The 22,575-nt window shown below is 42.1% G+C and overlaps 2 protein-coding genes across 5 annotated transcripts in view; one reads left to right on the top strand and one right to left on the bottom strand.

Annotated features, from left to right (window-relative positions):
- Positions 1-6,419, top strand: part of PIGF (phosphatidylinositol glycan anchor biosynthesis class F) — a 20,217-nt gene extending 13,798 nt beyond the window's left edge. Inside the window, exons 5-6 of one of the 2 annotated variants that reach the window (XM_066316062.1) lie at positions 4,725-4,858; positions 6,220-6,419. In XM_066316062.1, coding sequence (XP_066172159.1) covers positions 4,725-4,838 — 114 coding nt within the window. In that variant the 3' untranslated portion in view covers positions 4,839-4,858; positions 6,220-6,419. Of the gene's footprint in view, positions 1-4,724; positions 5,114-6,219 lie in introns of those variants that run through there. The other variant, XM_066316061.1, reaches the window with a different exon arrangement.
- RHOQ (ras homolog family member Q) lies at positions 183-21,281 on the bottom strand. 3 transcript variants are annotated; one of them, XM_066316064.1, is made up of 5 exons: positions 20,994-21,275; positions 20,777-20,835; positions 7,022-7,119; positions 6,188-6,283; positions 183-5,450 (listed from the first exon to the last, which is right to left on the bottom strand). In XM_066316064.1, exons 1-5 carry the CDS (start codon positions 21,152-21,154, stop codon positions 5,295-5,297), a joined length of 570 nt encoding a protein of 189 aa, XP_066172161.1. In that variant the 5' UTR covers positions 21,155-21,275; the 3' UTR covers positions 183-5,294. The 3 variants fall into 3 exon arrangements, with proteins under 3 accessions (XP_066172161.1, XP_066172160.1, XP_066172162.1); XM_066316063.1 differs by having other exon boundaries at positions 7,022-7,186; positions 20,994-21,273; XM_066316065.1 differs by having other exon boundaries at positions 5,316-5,446; positions 7,022-7,186; positions 20,994-21,281.
- Between the last annotated feature and the right edge of the window lie 1,294 nt (positions 21,282-22,575).

Raw genomic sequence — 22,575 nt, forward strand, 5'->3', positions numbered from 1 at the left:
ATGGGACTATAAACTTTCACTCTACTTTGGTTCTTCTTAACACAGCTCAGAGTTTCCTTCTTGTATTCCTTTTTGGATCTACTACCTACTGTGAAAGTTTTGATATAAGAGAAGTTACTTAATGGGAGAAGGGATAATATGCAGTTGGAGTTGTTTTAAACAGAGGTAGAAGCTTGTTCCACTTTAGTGTGGTTATCATTGTTTATTTAATAATGTGTTTTCTCAATGTAAACCTTAATGGTGAGATCAAAGGTAGTTATGCTTGCTGTAACTTTAGAACACAAATCCATGAAACCAACTCCTAGTTACAAATGTCATCCTGAAAAAAACTTCACACTTTCTTCTTGGTGTGTGCTTGTCAACACACACATTCTGTTCAATGTGATAAGACACTTGTAGTTAACATGTGCATGCAACCAAAATAGATTAAAGGCATGTACTGAAGTTTTTAAGACAGTACAGATTAAACAATCAGGAATTTAAGGCATGTTAGAAACAGGGAAAGAAAATAATTGTGCTCATTTATTCAGTTTTAAAATGAAACAAAAATTATTACATAGCCTTCTAATGACAGTCAGAAATGAGTCCTTTGAAACAGTAAGCATACAAAAAAAATTGTGTTTAGGAATATGAGAAAAACACTTAAGTTTACTAAAAAGAAAAGTAAGTACAATAGATTGCCCCACTGTATTTGCATTTGTATAATGAAAGTTCCAGCAGGCAGTTGCTTATTTTAAAAACTTTGTGTTGCTTCTCTGGTCTATAAGAATCTGGCCTTTCCCTTGCATGGGATGCAAGACTCAGATGACAAAACTGTCATGCAGTCAGAAATCTGGTTTTGCTAGCTACATGCACAGTCCACCAGAGCTAGATACCTCACTGAGATCCTGCAACATGCTCTGCTTTCCATGCAATATGCCAAGCATTCTCACATCATAGAATCTTACGTGTTCTAAAGAGCACTAAGGAAAACTAGCTCATTTGTGTCCTGAAAGGTTGGCAATTCCTATTTTGAGTCATTATGCTTAAAATGAGTTCTAATATATACTAAAAACCTGGAAGTTCTGCAGTGTCTATTTAGTTAGCCTAAAGAAATTCCTGTGAAGTCCTAACACTGCTGCCAGATGAAAAGGAAAAAAGAAATTTAAACAAATAGCAGAAGCCAGAATTATTTTGCATTAAACGCTGGCTCATGCTCTGTCCATTAAAATGCGTTTTTTGTTCTTGTTAAGATTTGGTTTTGCCAAGCTGCTGTTCAGGTTCCTAGTAATCATTTACAGGTTGTTAAAATTGCCCTTTTCATCATGCATTTGATATGTAAACTGATTCTTCTTGTGGTAGGTTGTGAGAATGGTAGCTGATGCCTCCCAGCTGCCGAGACAGATAAGGCATTTCATGATAGTTTCATGAGAAATGTTCTGTTCTATCTCCTGTGCTTCCCACACTCTTCTCTCCATATCAGCCTTTTTTCCTTCTCAAGAAAAGCGCAGCTAGGCTGTGTGGCCCAACATCTTATTGCCCTGCTGCTGACCCAGCCCCAGACATGGTATCAGTACTGGGGCAGGATATGTCAGCTTCCTCAAGGCAGAAGGGAGCATGATGTAGGAGGAACTGAGCTAAAAAGTTCTCAGGGGATGAGAGGGGTGTATGACAAGTTGCATATTTTAAGCAAGCAGAATGGAATCTCTTGAAACAGGCAGACAGATATTTGCTGCTTAGATTTTTATCACTTACAGGCAGTTCATACCAAGTCAAGGACTTTAAACCAAGTTTGAGATAATGTGAAAGAGAGGGCAAAAGCAGGCCAGTTGAGTAAGTCAAAGTCATTTAAAAAGGTCCAGAAGGAAGTGATTGGGTCTCAGAAAAACGAGGCCAGCAGCTAATACAAAATAAAGCAACCCACTTCCACAGAAAGAAGCAACCCATTTTCATAGACAGTCAAAAGCATGTGAAAGTGGTGTTATTTTAGTGCAGCTGATCTGCTTAAGAGCCGTATCTTAATCTGTCTTTGATAACTTGGTGCTTTAGATACACCCATGGGTATATGTAGCCTAAAAGCCATCGGTCAAGAATGAAAGTTGCAAAACTGGTAATATTACCTGTTTGTTAGGGAGATTTTCTCTGTCTTGAGGGTTAGAGAAAGTGGCATAGGGACAGCAGTGCTCTTAAGTCCAGGCTTTTAATTGCTGTGCTTAGAGAGTTTTCAAAACGCCAATCAAACTGCCCTCAGAACTACTCTGTCCAAGCAGCACAGTAAGAATAAGTGCCTGGCCTAGTACCCCTTTGTTCCGTGCCACTAGAAGGATGAGGTGGTGTCTCATTCTGTCTTATTCATAGATGGGGAGATGGCATGTTTTATATTTTCTTCCCTTTGTTCCCTGTCTTTGCCACCTGCCATTTGTGAATGTTCAGAGGTAAGAGACTCAGCTGTTAAGAGAGAGAACCTGAAACTTAGATAAGGTTACACTGACTTTTAAAAGCCAAAGCAAAAATTAAATGTTTTAGAAGACAGACAGAGGCATAATTAATATTAAAACATACATAGCTATTGAAAAAACACATCCCGAGTTGCAGTTCAGTCAGGTGAAAGAGGCTACAACAGTCATCAGAGATCTTTTTAATCATATCAATAATCACCCACTATACACAAAATAGCACAATATACAGGGTCATTGGGTCATCAGAGATATTTGCTCTCTAGTTGGGGGAACATGATCAATTCAGAGTCCATCATCCACCTATAGTTCTGTAAAGCAAATAGGCAACTACAAATTCACCTAATGTAGGTAAAAAATTAATGAAGGATTGATTGATCATTGATCACTCAGCAAATCTGATGTAAAAGCACCACCAAGTTAAGAAGCTTTTGTTCATAATTTTGTGGATATTAGAGTGATATTTGACTTCATCAGTGGATAAAAAAGTATGACTTGTGTTCCATCTGAATGTTACTGAGTGAGCAAAAGGGTTTCAGAGACTTTTTTATTGTTTTGTTCTTTAGACGTGTGTAATATGCAAAATGCTAGAAATGATTACATTTTGTTTAAAAGTTGAAAAGATCCACCTGAAGTGTAAGTTTAGCCAAGGCCACAAACTTCTGTGAGTTTCAAATATATGTAGTAGCTTACCATGCCAAAGCCTCTCAAGGCTTCTTACAGATGATCTACAATACGCAGTAAATGAAAAAACAAGCAAATCTTTGGCTTGAGAGGCAACTGCTGAAATACTCAGCAACAAAAACAAGCAGCAGAGACAGAATATATGAAAGAATGAAACAAGGTCAATAAAGAGTACCTAAGGCACCTTGTTTAATAGTCATCTTTGCTACACTCCTTAAGACCTCCAAATAACATATAAAGCTGTAAATGCTGAGGAATGTGAGGATGAAACAACTGAGGAGATTGAAGATGAAAGAGCAGAGGACAAAATACATTACTCTTATTCATAGTTAAAATTCCCATGATCAAAGGATGTGAATAAATATATTCTTTTAAGTGATAATGAAGTAAAGAGAAGAATCAGAGCTAGGAAAATGAATGAAAGGAGAAACCAGTACCATTAAGAGTAAGTTCATTTGATATTCATGAATTGCGAGTCAAAGTGAAGTAGAAAAGAAGGCTGGAGATTGGGATATTTCCTCTATTGTCTAGTGCATTTTTCAGTCTCAAGTACGATAGAGGGGGGGGGGGGAATATCCCCCTTAATTTAAAGAACAAAAGAATAGGAGAGTGCAGTCCGTACTTGCTTTAGGAATATGCACAGAAACTGCAAAACTGTCCTTCCTAAAAAACAAAAACAAACAAAAAAAAACAACCAAGGAGAATTTTGAAGAAACCTGGGAATACTGTTTATTCTAAAATAAATAAATTAATCACCACCTTAGTTGAGACTTTCATCAAATGCAGTATGTAGTGGACTGGTACTATAAGCTACATCTGATGACAAACTGGTTAAGTCTTGGTTTGGCCACTCCTCCCTGCAAACCAATACCAATTAAAACAATAAAAGGGCAGGGGAGAATTCCATTACTACTCTGGCTCGGTCTAAGATGGCTTGATAAAGTGAGTCAGCTCTATTGAGTTGGCTTCCTTTTCTTATACTAGAAAATAGAGCATATCATTAAAGCTCTCTTTGACATAACTGGCTTACTACAAGTCTGATGATCTGGGTGCAAGATGTTCAGTCAGCTTCCAAATTTGTGTTCTCTTCCTACTGCTGGCCAGAGGAAAATTAATCCTTTTCAAGAAAAAAAGCCAACAAACCTCTATTCATCTCAGTCTCTGGTGTTACTTGAATACTAGTTCATCTATACGTACCTAAAAGTTTCAAAACACCATGAGAGATTGAAAGGAGAAATTGCTGAGAAATCTATAGGTTTCCAAGTGTGTGCAGCAGAGTAGGAAGTTAGGTCAGCTGAATGCTTCAGGGGATATAAATACTTCTGAGGGTTTTTTTTTTTCCACATAGTTTTTGGACTATCAAACTAAATTCTGCAATAGTCAGAAGCCTGCTTACATTTTAATGCTTATTAATTAAAAACTGTACAACAGCATTTAGTGTTCATGAAGATGATTGTTACACTTTTGGCATTTTTAGGAAAGCACATCAAGCTTTAAAGTAGAACAAGTCTACTGTCTTTCAGTACCTAGACTTTGTGCTCATGAAGTACAAAACCCACAGACATTTCCCTCATTGTCTGCTTTTACCTTGCCTTCTCCCCTCAGGTATGGCCCATTTCCTGTTCCCTCGGAGCTACCTTTGGCTATATGGCTGGTCTGATTATTGCACCTCTGTGGATACACTGGAACCGGAAGCAGCTTACATACAAAAGCAGATAACTGGAGCAAAAAGAGACAAGGTATTTCTTTGTGCAGATTCCATACAGACTGTGCAAAAGTTGGGGTTTTTAAAGAGATATATATATATAGATATATATATATATATAGTCAAAGCAGAAGACTGTCCAAATTCAGTTAGAGTATTTCAGGCCAAGCATCTCCACTCAATAAAATCACATAGATGCCATTTCAGCATGGTGCAGTTTTTGCTTCCTCTAGACTGTGTAACCCTGAGAGATTGTACCTTCCAGTCTGAATAAAATATTTGTAACAGATGTGGTGGCTTCTTATTACATGTTCATTGAGTTTGATTTTATTCCTCTGGATTTCACTGGTTGTAGAAGGCAGAACCATAGGTTTAACTTCCAAACCTGGAACAAATTTTCTATGTACTTAATGCATTGTATTTAAAATCAGTAGAATTTCACAGTAAGCTTGGCCATTGTCAAATGTCTCTCACGTGATCAGACAGCAGTTTATGCATCTTGAGCCTATTCTCTTCTTCACTGTGTGTTTCTTTGGAGTTAGAATGGCTATAATAGCTTCATCAAAAACAGTCTTCAGTCCTTTCTGTGTTAAAGCTGAACACTCCACATAGCAGTAGGCTCCTATCTGTCAAGAAAATAAGTTAATTCAATAGCAGTATGTCTCAGTTGTTCAATTCCATCTGGGCACTTCTGCTTTTTTTTCCCCCCTATAGCAACATTACAATGTTTGCAATCTAAAAAAGTTTATGTGCATGTGCATGTGCATCCCCCTGTAGGAGAAAATAAGATTTGTCTTTTGTCCAAAAATCTGGAAGATATTTAAGCTGATTGGTTTCTATGGTAAACGTATAAGTTCTTTAGATTGGCAGTGGAGGCCTAAGATATGATTAATAATTAAAGAACAAAAAAGACATGACCCATTTGTCTTTCAAAAATAAAAGCTCTGTAAGTATCCTGATAAGCATACTGTAACACAGTAGTTACAGTGCTAGTATAATATTCTCAAATAATGTCTAAAACATTCCAACATTTTGGTAGAGCAGGAGAGGTCCCTTCCAACCTCAACCAATTTGTGGATTTTAATTATCTTTGACCAATATTTATATAGCTTGTATAGCTTTTACAAGTGTCTACACTGAAAATTAGAAGTATTACTGACAAGAAAGTGTAATTACATAGGTCTGTTTGTTACCTATATTCATTGATGTAAGTGTTGTTAACTGGTAAGCAGTCACAAGATTTCATATGTGGACTGCTAAAAGATATGCAAAAAGTGGTAAAGGTCTACAGTCAAGTAGAAATAGGGTGTGTTGTTGTTGTTGTTCTTTGTTACTTGGTTTCATTTAGGAGTATCCAGTTTACCTCTTTTGCTAACTTCTGTCCTTGCTCCACAGATACGGGCTTCTCTTTCATATCATTCAGTCTTGCCAGAGTTTTTGGGTCATCACGGAGATCAATCTAGCAAGAAAGATTGAAGTCATGCTGCAATACTTTCTCTAAACAAAAGTCAGCAGGCAATATGATACCCTCTTTTTAAAAGAGAATTTTTCAATGGAATATTATCTCTATAAAAACGGAGTCATGTCATGATTCAGATCGTGGACCATTCCTGATTCAAAAGCCCTAAATTTAAGCTGTGACTCTTTAATCCAGAAGGAAGAAATATTTATTCTGTAATTCAGCGCTTCAATTAGATGTGATCATCTTAGAATGCCAAATGCAGTGGCAGAAAGATTTCCCAAAGGTAACACCAACACGTGGGCCATTTCATAAATGAAGCCCAGTCTACTACCCACAAGAAGCAAGAGGAAATTGTCTCACTTCTCCCCTTTTCCTTTGCTTCAGCAAATATTGCATGTGACTAATAGCTGTAGACCCAAGTAATTCCAAGTAACATGGGCATGAGCAGACAATTTTATTCCTGAAGTCCCATGATTTTTTAGAAGGTCACATGGGAGACATGCAATCCATCTTGCCACCCTGTTTACAACGGACATAAGTTTTCTTAGCAAAATGGAGATAGCTCGTTGGAGAACAACACACAGATGTGTTTTTCTGCCACCTCTAAGGGCTGTTCCTCCAAAGGCAGAAGGAGGTGCTGCTCAAGTCCTGTTGGGCCTGAACTTCCAGCCCAGAGAAAAGGCACTGTACAATGATCCTAATCATTTAAATAAAGCAGAAAAGAACCAAATATACCTGTGTTCCTACTAGTAAAAAGGGAACATTAGGTGCATATTCCTTCAACTCCGGTACCCACTCTTCCTTCACATTTTGAAATGAAGCAGGGTTTACCACTGAGAAGCAGATAAGGAAGACATCGGTCATAGGGTAAGATAAAGGTCTCAGACGATCATAGTCTTCCTAAGGAAGAAAAATTCTGTTATCTGCAATATTTAATTGTTGCCTGCATTTTAACAGTTGTATTCAGAAACTGTATTTGTATTTCATGAAGGTTGTTTGTTGCAACAGTTGTTGAGGCAAACTTTCTGAATGTTTAAAACTATTCCAGATTAGTTAATGTCTCTGATAGAGCAAAATAGACATAAAAAGATAACTGTATGTGAATATAAGTATTTTGAAAAATGTGTCAATACTGATAGAAACTTGCTTCTCCATGAGAATATACAGATACAGAAGATTACCATTCAAAAAGTTATCACTTAAGGAAAAAAACCAAAAGGCTTATGGTTCAAACATACTTGCAGATCAGACATTAGTATTTGTAGAGAAATGAGCAGGTGTGATTGCTCTAGAGTCATCCAGGTTATACGAAGCTAGGCTTGATTAAGGCTATTCGATGCACTTAAATATTCTATTTTGGATCATACACAGAGGTGATATTTAAAACCCTCCTTAGAATTTTCTTTGTCTCTTAGAAATCTTACAGTCCTGTGCCTAGTGTTCAGGGCAGTAGGAAGGATCAGAAGGGAGACCTCTTTTGTCTAGACTGTGCTTTCTATTGGCAAGCCCAGCAAAGGATCAGAGGGAACAGAAATTCAGGATCAAGAACATATCAGTGGAATATTAATGCCTTTGTTTGTTTGTTTGTTGGGAGTGTGGGGAAAGAGTTAGTGTGAAAAGATTATTTACGACTTTGAGAGCCTCAGCATTTAAAGCCAGCCAGCAGTCCTACTGCCAGGCCGTACAATACTGTGGCAAGACAAGTACCTAGGAGTGTTGCCCCTGTTGTAAATCAGAGTTCTCTCTAGCAAGGGAAGAAGTGGATTTTTGGCCTGTGTTTTAGCTAACAGCCAGAGGAAACATGCCCCAGCTTTTCTCTGCAAGGTCTTTGGCAGTGAACCTATGCCTGACCATTCCTACCATAGAATTTTGGTGTTTTTTGTAACACAGAAAACTAACACTGAGCCCAGGCATTGCAGAGACACTGACAAATGCTGGATTTATACCTTTCACAGTAAACACCATTTTATTAGGGCTGCTGCAGCAGTTTCCCTCTTCCCCATGTAAACTCCCCATCTTAATTAAATCTCACAAATATTGCAATGATTTGTTCATTAAACATAGAGACAGAAATGTAATTGAAGTCCATGTTTGAAATGAGCCAGAAAATCAAATTTTTGTTTCCTTGGCAACAGCCGCATTACCAGATTATTAACCTACAGTCACACCCTCAAAAATGCCCTTCATTGGTTTGTTAGTTTTAAACATGGTCACTAGAATTTCAGAAAACTGAGAACTTCCTCCGAACAGTTTCTGCTTGGCCCATCTTTCCATTTGGAAGTCAACAGTTGTGGGAAGAGAGCTGTTATTCTCATCATGAACTGGAGGAAACAAACTCTGCAGCAGCAAGGAGGTGATCATTACTTGTCATACTCTTGTGCCATTTTGAGTATCCACTCTAGTTTTGTATGCAGGCTTGTCAATTAGCTAGAGCATGCTTAATTTTTGACATGGCTTCCCAATTTCACAACCACAGTAACTGACACCACTTTGAAACTCAAATGTTTGACAGGCCTTTTCCCTGCCAGTGTCAGGCTCTTGCCCTGACTCAGAAGAAAAAAGCCAGTAACCCTGTCTTTTCGAAATCTGTGGACATTCATCATAGAAAGCAGAAATAACTTTAAAACATCAACACAGGAAGTTGAAACTCTTTAACATTCAGTTGGTTTTTTTAGGCATGTGTTTTATGTTTCACTTCTACTACTGAATATTGCTAGATCCTGCTCAGGGTTGCACTGTTTTCTGGGATGGAGATGAAAATGCTAAAAGAAGCTTCCCAACTACAAATTACTCTGTTCCCTGGAAATACAAAATCTGCATGAAAGAACACATAGTGGATCCATCAGTTGCTGTCAAATTCAGCTCTAAATCATATGTGGGGTATTAGTGAATAAGTTGTGTTTTAAAAAAATCTAGTTAAAAGCTGTATTTTGTTCCTACCACCGAACAGCTGCCATCCCTATACTCGACCTTTTCTAAATATCTCATATCTGGATTAGAATAGCCGGAATACTACACTAAATGCTGGAATGGAGAAAGTGTTTCACCGTCACTAGAAATTGCTGTTAGTCCATGAACCTTAAAATAGCTCTTTAGTTAATCCATTTCAAATTACACATGGACCTTTTATTCATAGCAAATGTTAATAATACTCTTAAAGCCAGTCTCAGGTCTGAACTCCTTTCCTGCTCCTGCATTTATGTGCCTTTTGATTTATACCCTGTCCCACTTGCACTGGGCAAGCTGTGGGTCCATACAGTGTAATTAAGAAGATAAATGGAAGGCAAGTACAGTGTGATTGGATACATCATGTACCCTGGCCAAAGACGTGTGTGGTATTTGCTACAGTGGCTTCACTGCATTTAAGCTTCCTTAAATTATCAGAGAATTTGGCTGTACCCACCAGTCCTGCAGCTTGAAACATGTAAGTGCTCTCAGGCTCTTCTTTAGACCTTATCTGTGCTCTGAACATCAGGTTTGCATTGATACTAATAGTGGCAGTAGTTCTAACAAAACCACCCACCACATGATTTGTCTGGTCCTGAGTCCTCCTGGGAGAAACCTTGCTTAATTTTTGTCAGTATCTAGTAGGCCATCTGTGCTTAAAGACACCTTTTGCCTCCCAACAGCCCCTCAGAAACAGCAATAAAGCCTGTAAACTTTCTCTCATGTATTGGGCCAGCATAACTGCTACAAATGATAGAAGCATCTGAAATACCAAATTAATTTAGATGGGATGTTAGAGAAGCCTGGAAAAATCTTACAGCTTCAACTATAATTTATTTCCTGAATCTAGTGTAAGGGAAATAAATGTGGTTTATTCTAAAATTAAATGCAAGGGCAAAATTGATTGTACTAGCCAGTCAACATAAATTCCAATTTGAGTGCATATACACACTACACTATACAGCAGTTAGATTAATTAGACAAGCTGATTGGGGGATGTATATTTAGGCTTTAAAAATATTTAAGGATATTAGCAGGAATATTTTAAGAATGTGAGTAAGATGGGCAAGAAAGCCCCTAAGGACTGAAATAGTCAATATAAATCTCAAAAACTCCAGGCTGTAATAGTGAAATAGCTCATTCTCCAACATACTCTAGAGTTTAAAAAAAAAAGTTTGCTGAAGCAGGTGAATATGAGAAAATACAAGGGCTGTAATAACTTCAAACAAAATTGGACACAAGAATGTCACTCAATTAATGTTTTGTGGAGCTGTGAAACCTCTAAAAGACATGACACTGCAGCAGGGCTGTTCATCATTTTCCTGGTATCCCTGTGGAAACCCAGGACAGCTGCCAGTACACAACAGACATGAAAAAGGAGATGAAATGAAGGAACTAAGAACTTGGTTTCTCAGCTACAAATGGGGGCTTTTGTTTTTAGAGTGGAGAATGGAAATTCAGACTTTTAAATTACCATGGGTTTTTTATGGTAGGCTGAAGGTACGTCTAGCATTGCCTTTCTCTTGGTTCCTTAAAATCTATCCTTTATGCCACCTTTTCCATGTTACACTACCTAATAATCTGCCTGAGATTTTCTGCTGCCTTTTACTTGAATACTGTATTTTGGATGGTGAAGTGAATTTGCTCTAGCATGTTCAAAATCTGGCTATTTCCAACATTTACCTGTTCAGAAACAGAGGTCTTGAAAAACTTATTGTATGCAGACTGAAGAACAGTAGTGCAATTCCACAGCATTTATTATATTCTTCATTTCATGGGTTTGCTCAGACCAAAAGCAGAACACAGTGTCCCATTTCAAGTCGTGCATTTGATTTTGAACTAATACTTTTGCCCAGTTCTATGGATATCAGCTGAGACACAGCTAAAACCACACAAACTGTATTCTGAATTCTGCCACTGACACAGTATGTAGTCCTGAGCAAATCATTATCCTCTCTCTATTTGCATCTTCCCATCTGTAGGGGTTTGCTAGCTTAATAATGCATTAGTCTTTGCAAAGCAGTCCAAAAGCCTTTGATGTACACAGCTTATGTGCAGTGGGATATTTAAAAAAAAATAGACAAAGTGGAGTATAATAATTTCTGGACAACCTTCTTGACCCACAAAAAGCATTATTTCCTTGTATTTATTAGAACACTGAAGTGCAAGGTGCAGACAAACAGAGATTGTTGTACTGGAGACCTTGTAGCTCTCCTGTATACCCTGATATGGTATCACTCTCCTCCTGGCTTAAGCTGAGGCCATGGACACAGAGACAGAGAGGTCCTTAGCCCTCGGTCAGCAGTGTGAGACCACAAGCCTCCTGCTCATCTGGAATGGTATCAGAGTCTCTCTGTCCGCTCTGGAGAGATGAAAGGCCAGTAGTCCTCTGCAACGAATACCTTCCCACACCTTGACTTGAGGAAGTCCACGCCCCTCAGATCTGCCACTGCAAGTCGTGAAGATAATGTTAACCTAGATCTGTCGGGTTGATTTTTGTTTCCTTGCTAGTGTTTTTAAGAAAATAGGAGAAACCAAATTCTGATATGTCATTAACACGGATGCAGGGGCCTAAGATGTGTCATGTTCTGACAGAACCAAAGTAATGAATTATTTTATGTGTTTTGCAGCTTAGGAATGAAATTTTAACAGTGCATCTTCAGTTGTTACACTGACATTTTCTTGATAAACCTATTTCTATTCCAAGAGGTATAAAGTGGATGGGTGGAAACAAAATAAAGCTTGCACCACTGGAAGAAAAACTAGAGCTCAAAACCTCTGCGTTTGTGATCTCTGTGTTAGCAACCATCTGTTGCTTTCACAGCTTACAACAGCAATCGTAAGAAGAGGTTCTCACTCCCAACCATCTGTTTTTAGAGGGGAAGCCAAAAATAGACATCAGGCAGAGTTGCTAGAGGAATCCAACCTTCATGCAGCAAAGGGTAATCACTACTGCTCAGAGGGGCTCAGTGAGGCAGAGTTTTGCAGAGTAAAATCCCAGGTAAAAGTCTAAGTTTTAACTACTTCATAGTAACAAGAGTCAGAAGTCCTCTCTCAATATGAATTGCCATATTTGAATTTTTGAAATGCATTTCAAAGCTGTCCTTCAATACTGCATTTTTAAGTTTTCCTCCCTGAAAATAAGTTTCTGTTTTAGAAGGCTCCCTGTAATATTTTGGAAAACATAACAAGTGAACCATAATGACTGATGTACATAACATGGACTTAGTAACAGCTCACAGTTACCTCTGGACACACCTCACCATCTCCCCCAAATTATTTGGAATTAAAGGCTGATAAGGAAACAGACTTCACTCCGCTGAATCACCCTGTGGTTTCTCATTCTAGGAGATGCTTGGTGGGGGAGGAGAGAGGGAAGTGGGCCTGTACTGCCCCATGCCAAGCACAAATTGCTTCCCTGGCTAAAAAACACTCTTGAAATTTTTCAGTCTGGGCCGTGTAACACTGTAACTCTTTGCAGGGAAGGAGTGTGGGGCGTCCCCCAGGATGCTGGTTTCCTGGCACTGCCACTCACAAGGCACCACTAATGCAGGACCATTTGGCATAAAGCTGCAATTTGGACTGACAGTGCATTGCAATAAAACATCTGCTTATCCAATTCTGCAACCCAAGCTCTGCTATCCTGATGACTGCATTTGATGTTTCAGCTGCCTACATTTGTAGCCCCTAGCTTTTGAACACACAGAACAAGAAAGATGCAAGGATTATTCCCTGGCTGCAGGGGAAAAGCGCACTACAGACTCTCTGTCTCTTCTGAGGATATGGCTTGCATTGCTAAAGAAAGCAGAATTGTCCTGTTGTGGTTTGTTCGCATAGGTTTCCCAGAGAGTGCAAAAAGCTGCTGGTTCGGGCCCAGCATCTATTTTTAATTTATAGAAAAGGCTGCAAGTACACAGAGTAAGTGCTCTTCCATTGTATTCTAAAAATGAAGTAAACTGATCTAAATCCATTTCTGAATTCCTGTGAGGACTGTTCAAAGGACATATGAATTATACATTGAAAAAGCCCAGGGTTTGTGAATTACCTTTTAATAACAAAACTTTCCTCCTGGCATATTTGAGAACTGTGCAGCTGCTTACATGTCTGAAAAGCTTTTCTGGATAGAGAGAAGTAACTAGCTGTTAGATGGAGCCTAGTAAGATGGATTTTAGAGCATCAGAGACAGGAAGGACAGAGTATTTCTTACATTATACACAAAATTGCCTTTAAGTGATCAGATTTGATCCTAGCCTTAATATGGGATTCAGTACTGTCCAAATGCTACATCTTGCCATGTGGTGATGCTAAACTACTTTCCTAGATATTCTCAATAGCACCCTCCCTACTCTCCACCACGAGAACTTCAGCTTGCTGGTTTCTTCTTGGTTTTATAAAAGTGAAAGTGCCTGAATTTTCTTTATAGGGCTTATTATTTTAGCATCTTTATCAACAGAACATGTATTTAACTGACTGCAAGCACAGTTTCACCTGAACACCATCACTTAAACCTGTTGTCTACCCACTATGGAGCTCCTAAGAAATGGCAGAGTAGCTGCCATGGACAAACCCTTTCACTCCTTGCCTATGAGAAATCTCAGTCCTGCAGTGCATTTCTTTCTCACTGTCAGTGACTTTATGGACAGCATTCTTTCCACACCAGATTTCAATTTTCCCTGAGAAAGGAATTCACCCTAGTTGTTGTGTCTGAAGCCATGAACAATCAGGATTTTCCATTCTTTCAGATATAGCAAATCAAAGTTAAAAAATAAAATGCACCCTGACATGAGAGATCTGGACAGATCCTCTGCAAAATCTGCTCTTTGGAAAGATGGGTTCTCTGACTTTGTTTTCACAGAAGAATATGACCTGTTCTCACAGGCAAAACAGACTACAGAATAAAGTTGGTTTAATACAGTTACCCATGTCATATCAGATACATCTTTTAATTTGCTACCTATATAAAGAGTGATGAGACAAACAAGACTGATCAGTTAGGTGTCCCATTCCCTTTCACCTTTTACAAATAAACTCCAAAAGCACATTCTTCAGTTTAGTGTCAAGGCACACATAGAAGATTACAGCTTTACTGCCTCTTCAAGATTAGCTCCCATCACACAGCTCAGGAGAATGCCAAGGCCATCATGTGCACCTTGAAAGAACACATCACAGTGAAAAAGTTTCTGGAATTAAAGGAGTTCCTAAGAGTCTTCTGCACCTCGTTTTATATCAAGTCCCATTTGCTGGGGTTAATAGCTTCCACTGAAGAATGTGGTAAAACACTCAGCAGATGTTAAGGCAATTGAAAGAAAAACCGTGGGCAGTTTTTTCTCAAGTGAGGAGTTTGTAAGCTATCTCACTGCCTGTGGCTGGCCTATCAGTTGGTCATAACTAAAGATGCATCCCAGGTCACACCTGGCATCCATCCCTTATTGATTCCAACACTGAATCCCAACTGGAAATCAGACCAACAAGGAACTAGCATTAACTCCTAATCATAATCTTAAAGCATTTGTGACTACATCTAATTTAGAGCACAAGCTGCCTCAGGTGCTCTGAATCTGTGTTTTATTCATGTGAAGCAATATACTCACCTAGGATGCTGACAGATGTTGCTTTGCTCTGGAGAATAATGCTGCCACCTGCATTTTTATGTGCACACCAGCGAGTGCCTGGCATAGTAAAGAACTATTGCACACGTGCCACAGCACAGATGCACCATGGAGCAGGATTAAAACAGACTGGGGACAGTAACTGTAAAGTGTCAAATGACAGAACCTCTTCAGAACTGCTGGAAGTGTCATGTAGCATTCAGACATTTTTCTTAACTCACCCAATCACTAATTCAAACAGACTGCTTATACAACCACAGAATAGAGGAGTAAAAAGACACAGTTCTCCTCTGTGTCCTTATTTTGCATTTTTTCTCATTAGAGGAGGAGCAGTTTTGTTAGAAATTCAACTGTTAATGTGGCAAAGATATTCTGGACATTATCAAATGCATCTCTTAGATTTGATTTTAACATAATTTAGTGTTGCTGTTCAGAAGTATTGTGGAGCTTTCAGCACTCTGTAAATGAAATGTAACTGCCTTGAGTTTTCAGCATCTATCTAGTGAATACTTCTGGGAACTCAGAACACCATCTCCCATTCTGCAACTCCCAATCTGGTGAGAACAGTACTTACCTATCCTTCTAGGAAAGCTACTGTGCTTTCAAAGCATGAGTCACAGCTCATGAGGAGGCGTTTAGATGCAGGCTTTGCACTGAGAGTATTATTTTGTTGCAAGGCCATTTTTAATAACCAATCTGAAGGTATAAGTTCTTTTCCTTTTAAAGAGAAAGCCTGTCTTTACTTAAACCCTTATCTAGAGAGCTCTAAACACAGATTGTTAGCTCAGGCACTTCACCTCCTCTTACACTGAAAACTTAAATTCCAAAGGGAGAATCTAGGCATGTTTTTATTTTATCTGCATACATCCAGTTGTTATATCTACGTGGCTGGCAACATCCTGAGGCACAGAGCAGCTTCAGCAGAGGCTGAGCTATTCATAGGCCAGCACGCTGGGCTGGGAGTGAGCTCATGAACTCACAGCCTCCCAGTGCCAGCTGCCAGCTCGGCTGGGACATGTAAAGGGAGCGAGGGAAAATGCATGTGGGAGGAGGAAGGCACGGGGTGGGGGGCAGAAAGGGGACAGGATGTTGGTTGCTAGCATTTCATGTTTAGATCTGCCAAAATTAAGTTGGAGGCCTTGGTGTTTACACCTCTGCAGTAAAGGGTGGCAGGCTTTGCATTGTGTAAGACTGCTTCACTCCAGGCTGACATTTGGAGCTATGGCTGCCTGGTAGGGGCAACTCGGAAGGAGCAGTGTGCTCTGAAGAGGGACATTTCTGTTTCACAACAGACCAGCAGCTGCCGTCTCTTCTTAGTAAGATACTGGAGTGGTACCTAGGGCTAGACCAGGGCTACCTACCAAAGCCAAGACAAAGAGCCAGCAAGGACCATAAAGATTACTGCTATTTAATTATGACAACCACTGCAGGTTTGGGACCATCCATTTTAATAACCACAGCTCAGGCACAGATACCTTCAGATTTGTAACCATTTGTTTTTACACCTCTCCTTAATGGAGACACTCATCTCCCTAATAACTGAGTTACAACTTCATACACTTCAGCAGCCTGACCAACTTTAACATAAAATTGCTTTATCATCAGGGCTTCTGTTACGACCAAAAAAATCAGTATATCTAAATTAAGGTGGCTGTGACTGCACCCAGTGTGACCATCTGAGCTGAGACATGCAAAGAAGTGGCTTGTTCTGTGCTTGTGAATACCATGTTTTGTGGTACTGTTCTGGTGACAGGTGAGAAGGCACCAAGAGCTTCATTGTGTCAGACCCTGTATTAGGGCCTTTAAGGCAGAGATATAAAAGTAGAAAGCCAAGGAACACCGTTCATCTCAGCTTTGTCCCACCAGGCCTCACTAGTATCAACAGTAAGTGATGCTGAGGGATATAAATGTTATTATGTGGCACTGCACCGTAGTAAGAGTCACCATCCCCTGCTCTGCACTGTCCAGATGCTGGCTTGGTGCCAAATCTGCCATGCTATGCCTCAGCATCTCTCTTCCCAGAGCAATACAAGCAGCACCAGCTCTGCTACTGCAGCCTCCCCCATCCTTCCTCTAGGCCCCTACCATCCTTTACAGCAAAGACACAGGAGCAGAGCAAGACTTCCCCTTGTATGTGGTCAGCACACACTGGAAGAAAGGGAATTAAAATCCTGCAGCAAAAGGAACTGGCAGAAGGATGGACACCACCTGGCATTTTAAACAACAGCCTTCAACAGAGAGCAGAATCCCCAAAAGGCAACTCCTGTGCTTATTCTGACCACCTGGGACATGGCAAGGGGACATGTGGCATCTCTTTGTTAGTGCTTGCAGATATTCCTCCAAAAATGTTAACATCTTGAGAACTGGCAGTATTACTTCTAATATCAAGGAAGAGCAAAATGATAATCACTTGCCAGCAGTTCAAAACCACTCCAACATGGTGATCTTAAAAGACCCCTGATGGTTCTCTTACCAAGCTGATTTTGCCATGTACCCCTGTTCAGTGAAGAGCAGTACTGACACACAGTCTCCCAGAAGAGGCTGCTGCAAAGCCAGAGGCATCCAAGCATCAGTTTGCAATCACAAGCACCTCATGTTTAAACTTCAGTGCATTGATGAGTCTTCAATGCAGGCAGGTCTCACAGTTCTCATCTCCTGGGGAAACCAAGACCTGCTCTAAACCCACTCAGTGCATGCAGCAAGACTAAAGGGAGCTGCTCCTCTGGGAGGAATTGCTGGAGGAATGGCACCAAATTCCCGGCCACCTCCCTGACACGAGAGGCTGCCTCCACAGCTGCAAACCCAAATGGGCTCTCACAGCCTCCACAGCCCAGCAGCTGTACTGGCTATTTTCTGCTAAACCAAGGCCTCAGTATTTTCAGCCAGAGAAAAGCCTTCTTGAACCCACACACACCCAAAGGCCTGTGTATAAACTGAACTTTATGAACCACTAGTGGCATTTTTCCTTGCTATATATATTACCAGGGGGAAAAAAGGGGGATTTTAATGGATTTATTTTCAACCTACTTTAAACTCATGAAGATATGAGGCCTTATGTCATCATTATAGTTACTACATGTGATCCTGTGTGTGTTGTGAGGAAGCGAGCTAGAAATGAGTACTGGATGAACTCAAAAGCTTGCAACTCCTCTGCCAAAGCAAAGTCTGTCACAAGTTGCTAAATACATAACCACGCAAGTTAAAGAGACCCACACACTGATAAGCCAGTATTTCAGGGTGATGAGCCTGCTATGCATCAGCTATGAATCAAACTCTTGTCTTTAATCTTTCTTCTGCTATAGGCTTTCTGCATGGATTTGGAGTAAGTCACTGTCTGAACTTTCAATAACCCCCTTCACTCCACTTCCCCCAAATGGTGATCTGTAGATTGTACCTATTTATTTTGTCCAGAGCTGGAAGTACAAACATGCTGATGATTGTGAACTGCTTAGATACCACAGTGATCACACACAGCCAAGTTTTATAAAATGATACTATCAGGCCAGTATTTTACAGTAAAATTATTTGGGAGTGACAGAATTAGAGGCAAAAGCACTGATGTTTGCTGGCATAGAAATCCCAAATTTGGGCAGCAATGTATCCGATCCATATGGAAGTCTGTGGAAACAGCAGGCATGTAGCAGGTACAGCATGCTGTTTCCTCAACACAGAGAAGACATCATCAACTCATGCCTTTTCTGCTCTTTACTATATATATTTAAGCTTTAATGTAATCTTTCTATTATTGCATAGCTTTCAGAAGACAGACTTGTCAGCTGCCCTGACAAGGTAGCTTTTAACTGAATGAAGTTGCTGGACTGGCATCTTGATAGAGACTCCCTTCTTTAGTTGTACTGGATGTTGGAATAGGGCTCCCGTGGGCAGTCTCTGATGTCCACCAGTTCCCCAAATACGCTGAAGTGGGATGGGGATAGTGGCAGAGATTTTATTAGTACCACAGGTCTGGCTAAAAGGGGAGTTTTGCCAAGACCAGTTATATCTGTAAAGGTAGCCTCATTAAAAAACCCTATTTGAACTGTGGGTCCCCTGAATCAGGCCAGCAAGATCTATTTCTAGGTGCCTCAAAAACTGCCCTGGAATTCAAAATGAAGATTTCAGCTTTTCAGAAATTGGAAAAAAAAGCTTACCTCAATTTTCTCTATATACAGCTTCACATTGAAAAGCTTTTCATAGTATAATAGGAACACCTTCATTTGCTGTTGGTCGTAAACTGGCCAGTTTACCCTACTGACTTTTGAGGGGGCCAAAGGTCACCTGTGTTTGCACTCAGCACATTTAGGCAGAGTGGGGTACCACAAAGCCACCTCAGTTAAGGTTACTCACAGCTAACAACACATACATTAATAGCAACAAGCCCAGCACAGGCAGTTTGAGACGGCACCCCCAGATAAACTGTGCGCGTGTACAGAAGTGCTAGGCTTGCTTTCACACATTATAAAAAAAAAAAAAATTAGTTGCACACTAACCAAATGCTTTGTCTGATCCTCAATTTGCAACCTATTTAAGCAACATTTTAAAGCCATGTTCTGAACCAATTACTATTCAAAACCAGGACTGTGATAGTAATAAGAAATGCATTTAGCTGGCATAAATTTGACTAGTTTGTGTTTATGTCAGTGAGATGACAAGCATGAAGTCAGTCTTTGTGGGAAGAGTCTCACCCTTCAGGGTATCAGCTTTCTGGAAATGGTGCTGTTTTCTACAATTCTCACAGAAATAATTTTTTATGGATTTCAGGCCTAAATAAGACTGGTTAAATGCTGATTCCCTAACTCAAGGCTATATGCAGATCTAAAAAGGCATACTATATCAGGCAGCAGTTGTTCAGTTAAGTATAGGAACAACATGGTTAAAAATTACAGCTTCCGTCTATATGAGTTCAGTGAGATTGTCTTACTAGTTGCTCTTTACAACAAGGAAGCATGTCTGAGGTCATGTGAGACCAAAGCACATGCTCACATGCTGCAAGAAGAAGTTTTTATACAGGGAATACACAACTTTACAGAAACCCATGCTGCTTTTCCATATATGCTCTGCACCTCCTTGGGAGATGCCTGCACTTCTTGAGGTCAAGCCCTTCACAAACTGTTTCAAATAAGGGATCCCCAGAAAGTACTCTAACCCCGGAGACCGTGCTTGGTCCATGGCTGGTGCCATGCAAGTTAAGATAAGGAAGAGATGATTTGAAACGTGGAGCCCTTTAGAAACCACTAGACCAGTGACTCCTCCAAACATCCAGTATTTTATCCATCATTAAAGTTACTTAAGAGCCATGCTGGCATCACAGCATCTTTCACAACTGGCTGTGATAATCTTAACCAAATGAATCACGTCAGTTGTCTGGGAAAGCAAAAGAAACCCACGTTATCTCAAAGGCAGCGGCAGAAAATTACGTGTTATTGTTTTCCACCTTTAGTTTGAACAACTCTCAGTAGCTATTTGAGTGCTGTAAACCACAGCCGAGGCAAGCGGCGGCAGCCTGGCTCTCCATCCGACCCGAGGCGGCTGAGGCAGCGTGTGCCCTCCGTGCTGAATGGGGCACATTTCCCCAGCTGAAGGCCGGCGGGAGGGTCGGCAGCCCGGGGAAGGCGGTCTGGCCGGTGGCGATGGCCGGCCCGGAGCACTGCCCCGCAGGCGCCGGGCATCCCCCCCACCCCAGCGCCGGGCGATGCCGTGGCGCCTCGGCCCCAGCACCGCTAAAAATAAAGCCCGTCTCCGCCCGCCCGCTCTAGGGAATCGAGGTTGAATCGATGGCTTTCTTGTAAAGCCGGGTTTTATCAATCGCCCCCCACCCCCGCCAACCCGCCTTTGAAGCGCCCAGCCCGGACCACAGCCCTGCGAATAACTTCAGCGCCGGGATCGCCGGCGGGCGGGGGTCGGGGCCGAGGGTCCGCGGGCAGCGCTCGGCACTCACCTGGCCGGCGGTGTCGTACAGCCCCAGCAGGTACTGCTTGCCCCCGACGGTAACGCTGACTGCGAAGGGGGAGAAACACAGCGGGTGAGAGGGGGCAAGCCCGGCCGACCGCTTTGCCGGCCCCCCCCCGGCAGGGCAAGGCCAGGGGATGGAGCCAGGAGGGAGGGGAGAGAGCGGCCGCCGCCCCCGGCGGTAGCGGGGCCCCCCGCCCGCTCACCTGCGTAGTGGTCGAAGACGGTGGGCACGTACTCCTCGGGGAAGGCGTCGTTGGCGTAGCTCATCAGCAGGCACGTCTTGCCCACGGCGCCGTCCCCCACCACCACGCACTTCAGCATGACCGCCGCGCTGCCATGGGCCATGGCCGGAGCCCGCCCTCATGGCCCCGCGGGCGCGCCCCGCCGCGCCGGGCCCCTCGGCATCGCCGCCGCCGCCGCTCAGCGGGCGCCCCCGCCGGCCCCCGCCGGGCGCGGCCCCCCCGCCATCCGCCGCCGCGCTGGGCCCGGCGGGAGCCGCCTTCCCCGGCCGCGCCGCGCCGCGCACGGAGCGCCCGCCCGGCCGCGGGGGCCGGCGGAGGCGGGAGGGGCGCGCACAGCGGGGGCGGGCGGGCGGCGGGGCTGCTGGACCGGGGCCGCCGTGCGAGAGCGGCCCTCGCCCCGGCCCCGCTGCCCGCACACGCATGCACGGCGCTTCCCCGCCCCGCAAGTTACTCGGGCGCTGCGGGCACCCCCTGCCCCGCGCGAGCAGCCTTGATTCTGTCGTGAGCCCCCACCATCGCCCCGTGCGTACAAAGGAAACTCAGGTAGCGTCCTCTGGTATTAGCTCTAACTGTGCCGGTAAGTACGAAAATAATCAACGGGATGCGAAAGGATTTTGTTCTGCGCTGAGTTTATTGTCTTTGGGTCTGAATGCAGTGGTGGAAACAGATTTAGATACACCAACGTATGTCATTTGAACAGGCTTGAATACCCGATGGAAGGCTAAAGCACCAGAGGACAAGACCTAAAAAGAGTAGATACTGCATGAAAAATTAGTAAAATCATGCTCCCACTAGAGTCAGTGGCAAAAGTACCACTAGTTCAGCAGCACTAGGCTGTCACCTTGGCAAGCTGTTTCCAGCTTCACATTTTCAAATGCTGTAAATACATTTACGGTCAGACAGAAACAATTGCCTTTTTTAGTTTACAATTTTTCCAGATTTATGCTATAAGCCCTATCCAATTACAACAAAAACAGTACACGACAGTGCAAGCCACGAGGAGACCTCTGTGTTGTGTAGTTTGTGTTTCTATTTGATCTGACATCCTTCAGGGAGAAAATAAATGCAAATCCCACACTGCACAAAGCTTATCTGAATATTCAATAGAACACATTTTCAAACCAGGGCAAAATAGAAAAGTTATTACTTTGCAAGTTTTTCAGCTTAGTCAGTCAAGCTTTCATACTTTCAGACCTCAGAGGGAGTGAGCAGGACATCCAAGACTGCTCTGGTGCAATCTCGTCACAATTCAGCCAGAGAGCATCAAACCCATGAACAGACAGAAGCTGCCCCAGGAGGTATTTCCTCAGCCCTTGGAAAATACCGGCTATAAAAGAAAGCTGGATTTACCGAGCAGTCAACTGGCAGCCAGCACAGGACTCAGCACACAGGTCTCCCAGACAACAGCTTTTCCTAGTGAGCAGGTATGTCCTGCATGAGCAGCTGTTTCAGGGTGGGTTATGGCCCCACATCCAGGAAAACTGCTTTAGAGGTTTCTGAGTATCCATGAGGGACTTGAGATCATGCAGATACTCAGTGGCCC

This window comes from Sylvia atricapilla, chromosome 3, assembly GCF_009819655.1.
Source record: "Sylvia atricapilla isolate bSylAtr1 chromosome 3, bSylAtr1.pri, whole genome shotgun sequence".
In the NCBI taxonomy this organism is placed as follows: domain Eukaryota; kingdom Metazoa; phylum Chordata; class Aves; order Passeriformes; family Sylviidae; genus Sylvia; species Sylvia atricapilla.